This window comes from Gymnoscopelus braueri (assembly GCF_963280865.1).
Source record: "Gymnoscopelus braueri genome assembly, chromosome: 2".
NCBI lineage: Eukaryota > Metazoa > Chordata > Actinopteri > Myctophiformes > Myctophidae > Gymnoscopelus > Gymnoscopelus braueri.
In genome coordinates, this window is record NC_137604.1 from 35402510 (window position 1) to 35418271 (window position 15762).

General features: G+C 40.7%; 1 protein-coding gene across 3 annotated transcripts; it reads right to left on the bottom strand.

Moving 5' to 3' along the window:
* Window positions 1-232: 232 nt before the first annotated feature.
* LOC308099334 (uncharacterized protein) lies at window positions 233-13774 on the bottom strand. Of its 3 annotated transcripts, XM_080448072.1 has the most exons (14): window positions 13656-13774; window positions 12878-12916; window positions 11855-12083; window positions 10149-10788; window positions 8267-8405; window positions 6997-7046; window positions 6340-6370; window positions 5109-5226; window positions 3119-3260; window positions 2874-2979; window positions 2652-2782; window positions 1856-1951; window positions 1415-1561; window positions 233-1366 (listed from the first exon to the last, which is right to left on the bottom strand). In XM_080448072.1, exons 1-14 carry the CDS (start codon window positions 13678-13680, stop codon window positions 884-886), a joined length of 2376 nt encoding a protein of 791 aa, XP_080304198.1. In that variant the 5' UTR covers window positions 13681-13774; the 3' UTR covers window positions 233-883. The 3 variants fall into 3 exon arrangements, with proteins under 3 accessions (XP_080304198.1, XP_080304197.1, XP_080304196.1); XM_080448071.1 differs by having other exon boundaries at window positions 233-1561; window positions 5121-5226; XM_080448070.1 differs by having other exon boundaries at window positions 233-1561.
* Window positions 13775-15762: the final 1988 nt, after the last annotated feature.

The window sequence follows — 15762 nt, forward strand, 5'->3', positions numbered from 1 at the left end:
TGGACCGAGTCGGTACGCCGCCTGGTGGCCAATGTCGATACCGCTTTTAAAGATAGGTCAGCCTGCCCTAGGTGATGAAACCCCAATAACCGAGGAGTAGACAGTGGCGGTCTGAACGATGAAAGTCAGAAGTGAAAACAAATCCTATAACAAAAAACTGTTTTAAGATTTGTTTCTGTCTTTTACACATTTGATGAGAAGAGGAAAGAAAAACTCCTCAATAAAACATTGATGTATTCAACAAGTTCTTTATTTGTACTTTGAGACAAAACAACTCTTCTGTTCTCACTGCTGTTTCCACCCCACCCACAGAAGCAAAAGTTAACCGTTTCAGATTTTTAACACAAGGTGAGGTGAATTTATTGTAGCATTTTCAACAATCAGTGACCGCTATCGGCTCTGTGCATAACTGTAGTCCTAGGTTTTCAGAAGGTGGCATACCCGTTTCCTGTTCATTTTCTAACAGCTTTGTCTGATTGGCTCAACATCAGGTTTGAGCACGAAACACCTTAACATGTTTGGGAAAACAAACCACAAAAGAAAAAGTGTATGCAACCTACTGAAAACCTGGAACAACAGTTATGCACAGAGGTGACTGACAGGAAAGTCCTCCATCACCATCATAAACAAGTTTAGACCACTGTGTCAACTCTCAGTGAATGAAAAATATAAATACATTTCTCACCACTTGACAAGTCTAAACTAATGAATTTCAACAAAAATAAAGGTCGAAACAAAGGCACAAAATAAATCTATAAACAAAAATAAAAGTATACATGATTTTCAGGCTTACTAGTCTAAGAAACCTGGGGGAGACAGGGTATTCCAACAGCATTAAAAAAAAAAAGTAGAAAATTCACACTGATGTTTAAAAATTGTCACTCTAGTCTAGGACCACCACTCCATCGTCATCATCATCATTCTTTAACTCATCTTCCACCTCTGTTGCCACTATTCCTTCATCCTCCTCATCATCTTCTAACAAATGTTCTACTCCCTCCTCATCCTCACAGCCCTCCTCGTCTCCGATCTCAAAACCTTCCTCATCCGCCTCCTCGTGTTCTCCCTGCTCCTCGTCCACCACTCCCTCTACTCCTAAATCCTCCTCCAACTTCTCTCCCTCTGTCCTGTCACCCTCAACCACCTCTTTCTTAATCTCTGCCTCTCTCCCTGCACCTTCAACAGCCTTTTGGCCAATCTCTCCCTCTGTCCTGTCACCCTCAACTGCCTTTGGCACAACCTCTCCCTCTGTCCCGTCACCCTCAACTGCCTCTGGCACAATCTCTCCCTCAGGTTCTGCCTTAATCTTTATCTCAGGCGCTGCCTCATCCTTGGTAGGCTCCACCTCTGCCTCGGTAGGCTCCACCTCTGCCTCGGTAGGCTCCACCTCTGCTTCTGCCTCGGTAGGCTCCACCTCTGCTTCTGCCTCGGTAGGCTCCGCCTCTGCTTCTGCCTCCACCTCCGCCTGGTTGTCATTGGTCAGCTCCAACTCTGAAACTTCCATGTTCATGGAATCCTCGGGATCCTGGTCGTCTTGGTTATCAGCAAAGGGATTCTCCCCCTGCCAAATGAAAGTAGAATCAAAGTTGCAGATGTATTGTATATAGCTTGAGCTTGGCAAGGGACTTGCCGCTGAACAAAATACTGTGATATTTTAATCCAGTAAAACATGATTAGTCGTGAAAACTATCTATGACAAATTTATCAGACATACTATTGCATTAGAATCTTACATGTGTCAAATTGACAATTTTGTATAAAATTTGATAAAATCTACTAAGATATTCGTTGTTGGAAGTTAATTTAGCTTGCAACACAAGCAAGCTTACACAATACCCAAAAAATGTGTGTATACCTTGAGGAAACTCTCCAACTTCTGTCCAATGACTTTGTGGTTAAGGATGCTACGAGCGACTGACAGACTGTCCCTCTTGGATTGTTCCATCATGCCCTTTGGTAATACCAAGGATAAATAAAAGTCATTCAAAAATATCAAAAGGAAAAACATGCTTAATACATATCAATATTGATTCAGCTTGACAGAGTACTTGATGTAGTCTCTACTAGTCTATAAGTATAATTCTTTACACTGTAGCCATAATAAATGCTCCATACTAGAATGAGGTTTGGTTCAAAATAAAACACTGGTGATGACCTGAAGGGCGTGACTCCCCTACCTGTCTAAATTATAATAGTAAATTATGTCCTGTATAGACTTGGACAATGTAACCAACAATAGTTAGCATACATCTTGACGTCTATCCTTGACAGTCCTTGTCTGACAAAAGATAATCTTCCATGGATGTGGTGGAAATAATTGATGCAATGTCAATTAACCTTCACCACATCTGCAGACCAGTTGAATAGCTCATATAATTTCAGACAAACAAAAAAGTTGATAAACCAGTTAACTATGACAATATTCAGTGTGTCAAGGGATCATGTGGGTGAACACATTATACACCTAAAACTTGTCAAACGTATTGTTATTTTGTCTGCACTGCATGTTATTTAATAGGGCTGTAACCGACTCAGAATTGAGTTGGTTGAATCAGATTTGCCATTTCAATCCTGATGCAATTACCTAGTGCAATTTTTTCAAATGAAAACATGACATAATTTGTATAGATATCCAGCCTGAGTCCTGTTACCTTTCGGTTGTAGTTGTGGTCAGGGGATCTCATGTGTTCCTGAATCAGATGGTGTTGCATGGGAATGAAGACATCACATGCCGCACAGTGGGCTGCCTCCACCTTTTTCATGAAGTGTTCCATACCTATATCTACAGAAGAGAAGAGAGTGAGAACATTCAGAATACTTTCAATGGGTACTACAACCATCGTCTCCAACATGCATGGTACTGGTGCCTTTACCTCTAGTGAGGTCCTGGTCCTTGTAGAACTGGCAAATGGAAGCACTGTGGTTCGCTAACTGAAGTGTCCTCTGCTCAGTCTTCTTACACTTGTCCATAATATACTCCTAGAACAAATACCCACACACTTGGTTTGAAAAATAAAAGCCAAAAACAACCTGTGCAGACGCTTCAATGTATGAGCTAGACCTGGGTATATTGTATGCTCTAATTTGACTGTAAATGGGGTTTTATGTCAAGTCTTACCTGTAGAAAGTCTGTGGTGGGTTTGGACATACGGTTGATTACAAACTTTAAGTGGGCCTGGTGGAAGCTGCTCTCAAGGTGAGTCATCAGGTCTTCTTTGTAGAATGACCGGAACTTACACAACAAGCATGCAAACATGGCTCTGCATGACAGGAAAAGGAGCATGTCACATTTCAAAAGTAAATTATCTTAATATACATCTTTATTAATTATTAAAGCTACACTGTGAAACTTTTTTAGTAAATAAAATTCTATTTTGACCAATCTGCAGATTTAGCAAACAGGCTCAGTGGTAAAAATGGCAGCACTTGTGCAGGGGACCCAGTTTGAATCCCTGATAGGACATGAAAGGCACTGAAAGTTACGGATCGCGGCTTTAATACTTTAAAATGGTGATACAAATTTGTATTTGTATTATTTCCTTATTTCAAATACAGAAAGCAGTGTGTTGTCATTAAGTGCAAGTCCACAGTAGTTTAAATCATTCATGACTGATGACTTATTACGCATAATATTAAAAAAAAAATGTATCATGCTTTGTAACCAGTCAGCCCCTTCTCCCTTGCCCCATTCGCCAGCTTCCACAGTCAGATACAGAGTTAGAACGAAAGAAAATGAATAGTAGGTATGTGTTTCATTTGTGCAGCAGGTCATCTCTCGAGACAGATTGTTGAATCACACAATTTTCAAATGCTTTCGCCTGAAAATTCAGGTCTCAGGGCCTGAATTTCGGGGAAGGATTGGGAGAATTGCGCACATTTTAATTGATTCCCGCAAATGTAGTACTTATTGCCACACTTTTACAGCAATGTTAATAGTAACCAGAGCCACATGAATGCGGGAGTCTCTTTACTGGCAAGACCTATAGTTAAGCTTAATATGTAGTATTCCCCCTAAAGTGTAAAAATCACCCCTATGTGAATCTTATAAGGGGAATTTCAGGCCCCGAGTCTGTAATGCTGAAAAGCTGCAGAAAATAAAGGCAGCCTCCCCTTCACTTTGTAGTCCTTCTATTGTAAATCTAATTAGTCAAAGCCTATCTAGCTTGCTGCTGATCAGAAATGGACATTTAAAAATATATTTTTGTGAAATGAAATGACAAACATGGCAGCTTCCTGCACAGAATTCTTAGGGGGCGTAATCAGACTCTGTACAGTAGCATTCCAAGATTGTGGAAGAGTTGGCCTGGGCCGCTGGCGTAGCGATTCAGGCACCTAGGCTCCAAAGTAGCCTGACAGCGATCCCGACAGCCTTTGCTGCATGTCACTCCCCATCTTTCTCCCCATTTACTGTCAGACTACTATCCTAGCATAAAAGCATAAAAGCAACAAAAACAAATCTAAAAAAAAGAAAAAAGTTGTGAAGAGATGTCTGGCTTATGAGACTAGTTACTAGCTCTCAGTGTTTGCGCTTGGAGTTGATTAATAATTTTATGATTTAGGAATGCCATTCATTCAATTAGCTGGAGCTGCCTTTTTCCTGCTATGAAACATCTGTGAAAAGGATCCATTCAAGGTCGGAAGACCTACAGTACATCATGTTAAACTCACTAAATTATAAATCTTTTTTATTATTATTAACTTATTTTTTACTATGTATTTTTGGCCCAGATATGTTATTTTCAAAGGCAGACAATTAATGTCAACAAGGTCGCGATGACCTCGTTGACATTTGTGAAACCACACAGTGCAACCCTCAGTGATTAGCACCCATCAGGGGATCGATTATACTGGAGATAAATATTCTGTGACTACTTGAAAAAGGTAAGAAAATTTAAAAATGGCTGGCACAGTACGCAATTATTTTTTTATTTCATTGGCACTGAATGAGTTAAAAGAACCCTCTGGTTTAAGCTTGGGTCATTATCGGGGTGCTCTTGGCAGCATTTTCAAATTATATATAGTGATAAATATACATATTGATCAATATGAAAAAGCCCAGCTCTATTTGTTGTTAAAACATTATTTCATGTTGAAAGATGATCTCTGACCTTTCCACGTACCCCCTCTTCCTCCTTAGTTTGGGGTTTCTTTCCTGGCCATGGGTTGGGGTCCATTTGCTCTGTGGCTTCTTCTTTGACTTGGAGTTCTCCTCCTGCACAGGCGAAGCTAAAAAAAGAAAAAGTACAATGACTTTTTCTATCCTTTACTCACAATGTGATGGCTTGAATAGGAGAACTTTCGTTTGTATAACAGTCCTTTACGTAGCCCCATTTGGAACCTTTCCCTCCGCTATATAGCTCCGAGATGAGGTCCCACATTCTCGGGTGCCTGGGAGGGGACACCAGCGAATATTTTCCACTATGCATGATTCTTACCCTTTTCCGCACATCGTATCCAAAAAGTAAAGGTCGTCCCCTCTGCTCTCAGATGTTTAAATTTTTAGCGGCCAAGAAAATCTAAGCGACGGATTGAAACAAGGTTTTAAATCGCTTATTTAGTCAGCCTGTGGCCAGTCAACCCCTGTCCGCATGCGCAGTACTTCTCCCGTAAGATTGCATTGGGAAAACATGTCACAGGCTGACAAAAAAAAAACTTGTTTCAACCCGTCGGTTAGATTTTCTTGAGCGCTAAAATTTAAAACATCTGAGAGCAGGGGGACTGACCTTTACTTTTTGGATACGATGTGCAAAAAAGGGTAAGAATGCATAGTGGAAAATATTCGCCGGTGTCCCCTCCTACAGGCACCCGAGAATGTGGAACCTCATCTCGGAGCTATACAGCGGAGGGAGAGGTTCCGATTGGAGCCATCCTTTACGGTGAATGAAGAGATCTCAACAAATAAATACTTCATGAACTGAAGTAAATAGGCGTCCAAGATTAACAGCAGCAAAACTACATTAACAATCTGTTTAAAAACTCCAAAATAAAGCTCACAGTGTAATCCCAAGTGTCACTCATTTACGACTGGATACAAGACACTTGGGATTACACTGCGAGCAGAGTTTTTGAGTTTATAACAGATTTTCTTACATAGTTTTGCCAAATTTAGTTAATCTAATTACTTCAAGAATCTTTTTTTTATTTTTTTTATTCTTCATTCACTGCAAACTGCGAAAAGAAATGTTATACAATTCAAGCCATCACATAGAAAAAGTCATCTTTGGGGTGAAATACTCCTTTAAAATGTGCCATTATGCATCTGATGCAGACTTAAGCAGAAATAGTCAAGTAGTGAATGAGAAAGACAAGAAAATAATAATAGGGAGTAGGAGCGCTTACCCGTCTCCCCCTCTGCAGTAGGTTCATTACTCTGTGGAAAAGACAAAGACATTACAGTAGAAAAAGAAATTCACACTAAAAGCATGGCTAATATTGACAAAAAAAGATGATCAGTAAATGAATGAAAAAGGTTATTCTTTAATATGCCGCAAAAGTTTGAGCACAGTGGTAACAGAAACATGTTTGTGCAATTAACACATTCACTGCCAGAATTAATTAAGTCAGCCAGTGCCAGCGGTTTTACTAATCTTTCGGGACCCAAAGAATATTTTTTTCTATGATGTAAACACAAGATGTCTCGGGGGGGAAAGTCTCTTCTTTCTTCCGAAAAAAAAATGTGTTACCACGATCTTCCGTTCTTTAGCTATAGGCAGTTGAATATAGCTTTTTTTCACCAAAAACGCAATTGGGGAAAATAAATCAGAGAAAAAAATATTTTTATAAATCTTATAACATTAGACCGGACGGATTGTTTTTAGATCACGGGATTTCCGTGAGTACTCTTCTTCGGGAGTCCTAGGATCACTCACTGGTTGCGGAAGAGCTCCCTCTGTCGTAATCACTCGTCTATAGACGTCAATGGCAGTGAAGCGTTGGATTTTAACGTAATAAATTAAGAAAACACAAATTAACAATGATGAATCTGGCTGTACTCACTTCATCTGGAGTGTTAGCTTCCTTGGTATCGCCATTGTTCTCTATCGACTCTGTTGAGATCGAACAGGATGACATCAGCAATCAACCACCATACAGTTAAAACATCACAGCCGGAGAAATATGTGCATTGGAAATTTAGTGTCGCTTACATAGCGTTGAAATCAGGTAGAAGACATGTAAATGGACACAGAGTCCAGTGGACAGTCTGCAGAAATGTGCCTTTCAAAAAATGTATTTGTGCATTTAAGTTATACTGTGTCAACATTCATTTTATTCATTATTTTGGCGACACCTCTCCCAGTTCCGTTGTCATTACAGAGTTAATTTATACAAAAGTACTGTTCAAAAAGAAATGGGACAAGAAATGGGTTCTAGCACCCAAGGGTTTAATAGTGTTTAGACATTTGTGGAATAGTTAGTGAAAAATATACCAGAGAAAGATATATATAAACAAATTTATTTTTTTGTTTAACAAATGTTAAAGGTAGGGTAAGTGATTTTCTTTGGTTAAAATAAGTGTTAAATAGCTCTATATTCTGATAGTACTCATTGCTATAGAGTGTTTGTCTCCTTGTCTCTCCAGCTCTTTATAAAACAGAAAATGCATTTTCGTTTCAGTTTCATTTCCAATTTTATCCAATCAGGATAGAGAACTCAATCAGGATGTAGATTACACAAGTGAAATTGGAAGTGATGACACTAAGAAATGAGCAGGCAAAATTGGAACTGGAACACTATAAAAAATGAAGCTTAAAAATTGGTACTTTCTCCTGATTGGCTGAGAGTTGGCTGAGAGTTTGACACCTACACGAAAAATAAATTTCTGTTTATTAAAGAGCTGGAGAGGCAGGGAGACTCCTGTTACTGAACAAACACTCTATAGCAATGATTACTATCAGAATATAGTGCTTTAACCTTTTAACAAAATACTTTTGGTTTTAAACCAAAAATATCATGTCATACTTTTGGATCAAATTTCAAACACTGTTTTTCAAACTAGCTCTTGTATTTCCCAGATTGTATATTACAATGTTATGCTGCTGTAAACCATACAAAAAGGCATGCATTTCTCTCACAAAGGCATGTATTTAAACCATAAACAGCCTAGGATATGAATTTATCTCGAATCACACATACGGTACATTTGGCTTCATAAGTTCAATGTTTGAACTTCTGAAAGCTACAAGGTTTGCCCACCCATGTCCGCTCAGGATGAATGGGCTTAATGCGAATGTTTGGCTGCAGTGTTTATCCGTGTAAGAATGTGTACCATGGGTAGGCTCTGTATCCACTGTATCCACAGTTTCCGTCTTGTTCAGCTTGGATTCTGGCTCATCAGCTGCAGGCGTTGTCGGCTTCCTCTTCTTCTGAGAATTAGCGGTCTTCATTATCTCCCGCTGAGGTTTCCCCTGATGCAGGGCAACACATAGTAAACTCAGCCTAATCCACAAACATGTACACAATCACTGGCAACATAATTCATGCCAGTTGCATGCCAGGGCAAGAATTAAGCTCTAGAGTGAACTCAAATCAATGGAGAGCTCCACTGGTTTTAGGCCAAAATAATATTTAAGTGAAACCAATTGGCCTCTAGGTCACCGTTATGAGGACTTGAAACATGCACAGACTGTTAAACAGGACATAGCAAAATGGTAACAGATTTGGTTTCATGCACCTTCTTCAGTATTCCTAATAAAGTGGACAATATCATGAAAAATAAATTGGTCTTATGAAGATGATGCGTGTAGGACATTTTCAGTAAGACATCATTGTGCAATTCCAACAAAAATAAATAAAAGTGACAGCCATTGATTAACTAAATGTGATAATCCTAGCTTTGCTAATTGTTTTGAAACAAAAACATTTTTACCAACAGGCAAGACATCCAATAAAGAATGGAAACTATGAAATATGCCAATAGAGGGCAGTGCAGTGGCAAAATAATTATGCAGTGCATAGTAGTGAATAACTATTGGTGCACAGAGGCTAAAAACTATTGCACCAGTGGTCATTGGAAATTATTTTGTCAATGATGTAACTAAAAAACAAAAATCCAACACTTGTCATCTTTATACCTTTTTGGTGCTGTAAACCCCATACATTTTAAAGAGGAAATGAAATGCCAAAAGCATATTCACTAATCGAGTTTGAAGGCAAGTTTACAATTTTGCCAATAGCTATGACAAATGTAACCTGGCTGGTGATGTCATGCTAATGTTTGCCTGGTCTTAAGAGTGAACAACTTTAAGTTATGAATGCACTTGAGAAAAAAGGAACAACTTAAAGAAAATCAACTGATGACATATTGCCATACAATGGGGTTGTCACAAATCTAACACTAAATAAGGTATTTAGTATTGTCAAATACTAAACTGGCTGACCAGTGAACATCTCCCCTACAACTGGCTTATCACCCCTGCCTGTCAGCCGTCAACATCAGATATGATCATGTTTTAACTTACAGCTGTGTGTAACCTAATTTGGCGAGGTTAGGGTTATATATATATGTTAGGCTAAATAGTCTGAATTTTTCTGTTAATCATAACCCGAAACGTACTACCCGACTATCCCATTCCCAGCAAAAAGTTAAAACAGGCATACATTACTGATAACTGTATTTGAGTGCTAGCTGCTAATAGCCTATTTGAACGCTATTTGGATCACCATCAGTTGAGTTTAGTCTACCAGCTTCCATTAACATTTCATTTCCCCTTTGAATCATCACCTTCAATCCATATCATTAAACACTTTTAAATATCAGCAATCTTCCTTCTATGGGCAGTTCCTGATCACTAGCATTAGCCTTATTCTACGGACACCTTAAGGGAAAAAAAGAACCCAAATAAAAACCAAAAGGGGAAATCTGTGGAAAACGCATGTTCCTGGGCACTTAGGCGGAAAAGGGGCACTTAGGTGGAAAGGGGGCATTTAGCTTCATGGGGCACTTCTAACCGCATTATCAAGGGCTGGAGGACATTATAGGACAGAAGTGGCCGTAAATGTGAAATGCAGATAGTTGGGGCTAGTTGATACGGATGGAAAGTAGATCTGAATATGTCAGCCTGGCTTGCCCACTTGTTGAGGGGATTGAAGGATATAATTAAACAGGTCTTAACTTGTGCCTGGTGCTGGAGGGGCCTGGAGGTACTTACTCGGTTGACTCTCTTGCGGCCTCGCTGGCGGCCGGCCTGTTGGCCCCCTCCAAAATTCCTCCCAGGGAAGTTGTGAGGCCCTTGGGCAGAACCCTGATGGAATCCCCCACTCTCGGGGTACATGCGGTTGGACAGGAGGGATGGGAGCTTGCCCCTACCACCTCCTGGAGAATGACCGTGATGGGAGAGGCCACCACTGCCACCTCCCCGCCCTCCTCCTCCTCCTCCCCCCATTGGAGTGGGGTCAGACCTGCGGCCTCCAAAACCTCCTCCATTGCCTTGGCCACCGGCATGGCCACCGGCATTTCCACCCCCTCTGGGGGAGCGCCTGCCTGCTCCAGCCCATCCTTGACCTTGACCTCCACCTCCTGAACCTCCTCCTAGGCCACCGCTGAAGGAGTCTCTCATGTCCTGTCGCATTTTAGCGACTCCGTAGGACGAGGAGGGGCCACCAAAGCCTCCTCCTCCCCCAAGCCCAAATCCCCCTCCGAAGCCTGTGCTGCCACGCTGCTGACCCAACAGCATGCTGTCCCCCCGGCCATCGCCGTAACCATAGCTACTGCCGCCGCTAGATCTGTAGAGATCTCGGGAAGAGGTGAGAGAGGAAGGTTGCGAGTCGTAGGACTCGTACTGCTCAAACCTGCGGGGAGGGGGGAGGAAGGGTGGCAGAGCAGAGCAGAGGGTGAGGGAGGGAGTCAGGTTTGGATTTCTCCACCTGCTCTTCCTTCACCTCCACAGTCTCACTTTCTCTCTTCCTTTAGCTCCCAGATTGACAACACCATACAGTGATGATCCATAACAAATGAACAAACTGGGTCAATCTATCTGAACATTTGATTTACAAAAATGCACTGAAGTTCTTCCCACAACTCATCTCACCACATCTCTGCAGGAGGTTAAAATCATTTGCTGGAGATTAAAATGTTACTAGCAATTAGTGAGTTTAGGGGAACTGTAATTAAAATTTCTCCCCGTCTGTGTGATATGTTGGGGTTGGTCAAGCCTTGAAGGCAAAGAGGAATGGCAGAGAGGAAACTGAGGAGAGCTGTTGGATAAATTGGTCATATTGAGACAGACAAGAGTCTTGTCCACTCACATCATTATATCTCGTCTTTCATGTCTTAAGACTTATCCTATCTTAGGTAGGAAACAGTTCATACCCTAATTACTAGAGAGGTATGCTTTAACGTAAATGTCTTTAAAGGGGTTTAAGGCCGTAGTTCTTTTTTATCTTATCATCACCGTTCAGTTTGACACAGATATGCCACACCAACACCTTTGTCACCTCTGCAACCTAAAGCCAGGACACTGGGTTAGGTCACATTGACTGGAGGACAAGAAAAAACAAGAAGTGGGTACAAATATAAAAAAGGACAAGCCGCATATGGCCTTAATTATACATAAAAAAGAAGGGCCATGTATGTTCTTAAACGATTGAGCTTTAAGCGGGAATGGACATCAACTGTATTGCCAAGTCCCAAAAAGCATATCATATTAACACTTCCGTATGTCACTTCGGTGTTTGAATTTAAGCATGCACGGCTGAAGGGTAATCATTAGTACAGAAAATGGACGAATTGCCATTTAAAATAACATCGTAAACTGTCCCCATCTGTCCCCATAGAAAACCACTCTGTGAATCAGCATGTTAGACATGCTTAACCAAGTTAGACCACTGACAGTATAAAATCAAATGTGTGCATTACCTATCAGTAGTACGACCACCAGACTTCATCCCTCCTTCCAGTTGTGTTAGCATGTCGAGGCGCTGGTTAATTTTTGCAATGACATTATCCGCACCTGTCGAGGAGAGCAGTGAGCCCCCAGAGAGACCCCTCTTCATCTGCCCACCGCCTCCATAACCTCCCAGCCCTGACATCGACATCGAGTCCTTATAACCTCCTCCACCTCCATAAAGATCGAAGTTGTTAGAGCCTAGTTGGGAGATGAGACAAAACAATGTCAATTATTGTTCAGAAATCTCACATAATAGAAAAGTGAAAAGAAACGCCAAATACCTGTATACATAAGATACAAATGAAGGTATAAAATAAAAGTGTAATATTGAAAACAAAGCATGCAGACAAAGTGTTCACAGCCAACATGGAAACCCCAAACATTAATAAAACTCATACTGATGAGTAAAACTCAAAACTTGACCGATTTTAGACTGGAACAAGGGATTGATTAAGTTGATCACTAAATGGTCGCTCAGTGGTGTAAGGAATCAACAGCTCATCAAGACAGAGCTACGCCATGCACTGCCTTACAATAATTAAGATTATCCGAATGTATTCTAAACTTTGACTGTTAGTCAATAGCCAGTGAAGGTAGGATCTATGACTGAATTAGTGAGCCTGGCCACTGCATTTTGAACAAGTTGTAGTAGGCTAGCCAGGGCAGCCTGGCTGAGGAAAGCTAAAATGGCATTACAGAAGTATAAACGTGAGAAGGTGAAAGCACAACATTTACATTTGTGTAGAGCAAAATCTAATTACACAAACATTCTTGGGAGATGGTCTCACTTTCCCTAGAGGACCAGCATTAAGCTCATTCACAAAATGTTCTCAAGAAATCACACGGACCAGTTTTACTTGAGTTTCAAGTTTGGAGCAATCCATTCTGCTATGGATTAGTGCCAGACTTGATTTGGCTTGACAGATAATTATACTGTTTAATTTGGCACAACAAATAGGTAAACACACTAAACGTGACATTATTAACCTCACCTCTGTTGCCTGATGATCCTCCTCCCCAACTTGAGTACCCTTCAAGAAAAAAATAAACACAATTAATGTTATAATAACGTGAATGCACAAGATAGCTCACTTTGGCAACCTTGCTAGCACATTTTCACGAAGCTGTTAGATGAATATTAGCTGGTGGGTGGTCTAGCTGACGCTGGGTTATGGTGCATAACTGCAGCGATGAAAAAAAAATGCACACCATGATAAGAACTAGAATAGTACATTTTTTGCTTTGAGGTTTGTTTATTGACGTGGCGGCCATTTTATTAGCTTTAAGAGACTATTAATGTCAAGAGTGACTCCATTTTAACGAGGTAAAGCTACAGTGAGCTTTCTAACTTCAGCGAGCAGCTAACAAACGAACCGGAGCATTTGTGTTAGCTTATGCTAGCGAGCTAGCAGTGTGGACGTCTAACGTTAGCTACACGGCTAGCGACTACCCCATTGTTCACGTTACCCGAGTGTTGTTGATCTAGTTAGCCGTTAGCTTTAGGCTAGCTAACTCAAGACAAGCACAGTGGAATCATCACCACTTAAGGTTTGGTTGGTACTAGTCATGTCGACCATTGTCAACAAACTAAATAACGCTATTAACGTAAATAACGAGGTTGCACTGCGGTTTACGAGCCACACAAAGCAACCAACGTTAGCTAGTCGGCGAATATTAGCTGGCAACAACATTTTACACGAGCAGTGCTGTTAAATATACGGCTGTGATATAAGCTTCATGTTGGCGCATAATGTGCATATTTCTATTTACCAGAACCATAGTTTCGTCCGTCCATAGTTTTGAATGTACGCTGTGTTCCAATGAGCTCTGATTCAACACTCTGTCCACACAGCACGACTCAGATATTCTACTCTTCTCCGCACTTAACATTTGCGGAAGGAAAGACCCATTTAGGGCGTGTTGCTGCCCCCCACAGGTAATGGACACAAACTTCAGTTCTGTGCAACATATCAGAATAATCAGAATCCTAACCAATACAAACATTCACTGCCGACATTTCCCCTTTTCTCCTTTGTACATGTTTTTTTATTTGTTGATAATATGTATTGTGTTATTTTTGTTATGCTATGTTGATGAATTGAATACATAGGACCTAAATGGAAACAAGTCCCCAGAACTGTTTTGTGTTTTTCCTTTTTAATAAGTCATAAGATGGACTAGTTAGATCATAACAAGGTAAGAAAACAACCCAAACCTCTACAAAAGCCCTTTAATGTCTGTTTACATTTCTGACGAATAATCAGCTGATGCAGCCATGTCCGAGGTTTGATAAATAGGGCTGCCAGTGCCAGCCTCTGCCCTCACCATTACACATCCATTCTGTGAACCGTCGAAGGTCACTGTTGTTTTCCACTCTGTTCTGGTTCTTTTGCACCCAGATAAACTCCAGCGTCTCCTTACATTTACCACATCATCCACAGCAACTGTGCTGGCCATGTTTCCTCCATGTATGACATTGTTGTGAGTTCGTTCAGCAGTGAGACAGTTAGGGACCAATTGGTCACTTAACTTACCATACCACCCCTTGGGCTGATGTAGCTTTTGCTTGCACTTGATTGACTTTAACTTATCTCAGTCCTTTTTATCACCCAATAACCCAGGGCAAATAAAGGATATGTGATAATACTATATAGCCTATACAATAGCCATACCAATTGTTCTCAGACTTTTTCATGCATGTGAAGGACCCCCAAATTTAAACGTATTGGGCCATACCAATCCAAATAACACAGATAATCATTTTTGTTATCTCAACAAGTTTCAGGGCAATTCTCAGCCAATTTGATTATATGTGCATGGTAAAATTTTAGAGATGCCTCCGTCTGCAGACAATATGACTCCATGAATCTCCTCGGTTCTCACCTGTGGGGATGGTAACACGTCACATGTCCTCTCCTGTGCGGATGTGGGTTCCTGCAGAGCCGGAGAGCTGGTTCCTGCAGTGTCAGCATTACTGACGGCACTCCTAGCATACGTAGATACTAACACGTACAGTAGATAGAGAATCGGGCTGCTGCTCTGACTTCATTGGAGCAACAACACAGCTGGAATAGGATTAGGCGCAAGCTGTGCCTCCTAATATACATGTATGCCTCATGTATGTCTACTGAAGCAGGAGCTCTCCATAATTACTGAATTCAAGTTTCAAGCATAAACAGAAAAAACAATGTAAAAGGGAAGTTCCATCTAGTATGGGATTTCTTCTTTTTGTACATAAAGGGTTTGATCATTGACCATGTGTTGAAACAGATCACAATTGACATATAATCACAACTGATAAATAAAGGGGTGTAGGGGGGTGTTGTCCGCTTAGCTTAGGTATGACTGCCTGCTTTAGTTATGTCTTGTTTTATTTTATGTATTTTATGTTGTTTTATCTATTTGTACTGTTGTGTTGTTGGTCTTTGTCTGTTATGTTATGTCATGTTTATTTGTTGAAAAATGAATAAATACTTTAATTACAAAAAAAGTTTCAAGCATAAAAAAAAAAAGTCAGACATGTACGTAGTTACGATATAGGATACTTGTTATCTTACATCAAGTTTTCAATATAAAAACACCTCAACTTGCATTGCATAGATAGTAACAGTAATGCCAAAATTGGCAGCAATGTGAATGTACGATCCACTAGCCAATGCAGACTACATTATGTCTATAGCCAGATCCCAATATTCAAACTTCCATCCCAATGTCGTCCACTTTGCGTAGTTTCGTCGCACCTTAGCCCCGCCTCTGAGCGAGAAGACAAGGAGAGGAGATATTGATCGTGTTCGCATTAAGGAACGGGAACGTTACTTGCTCAGTCAGCGTTGTTTATGAAGCAACAGCAATTACTTATGACATGTCACACAGCTGG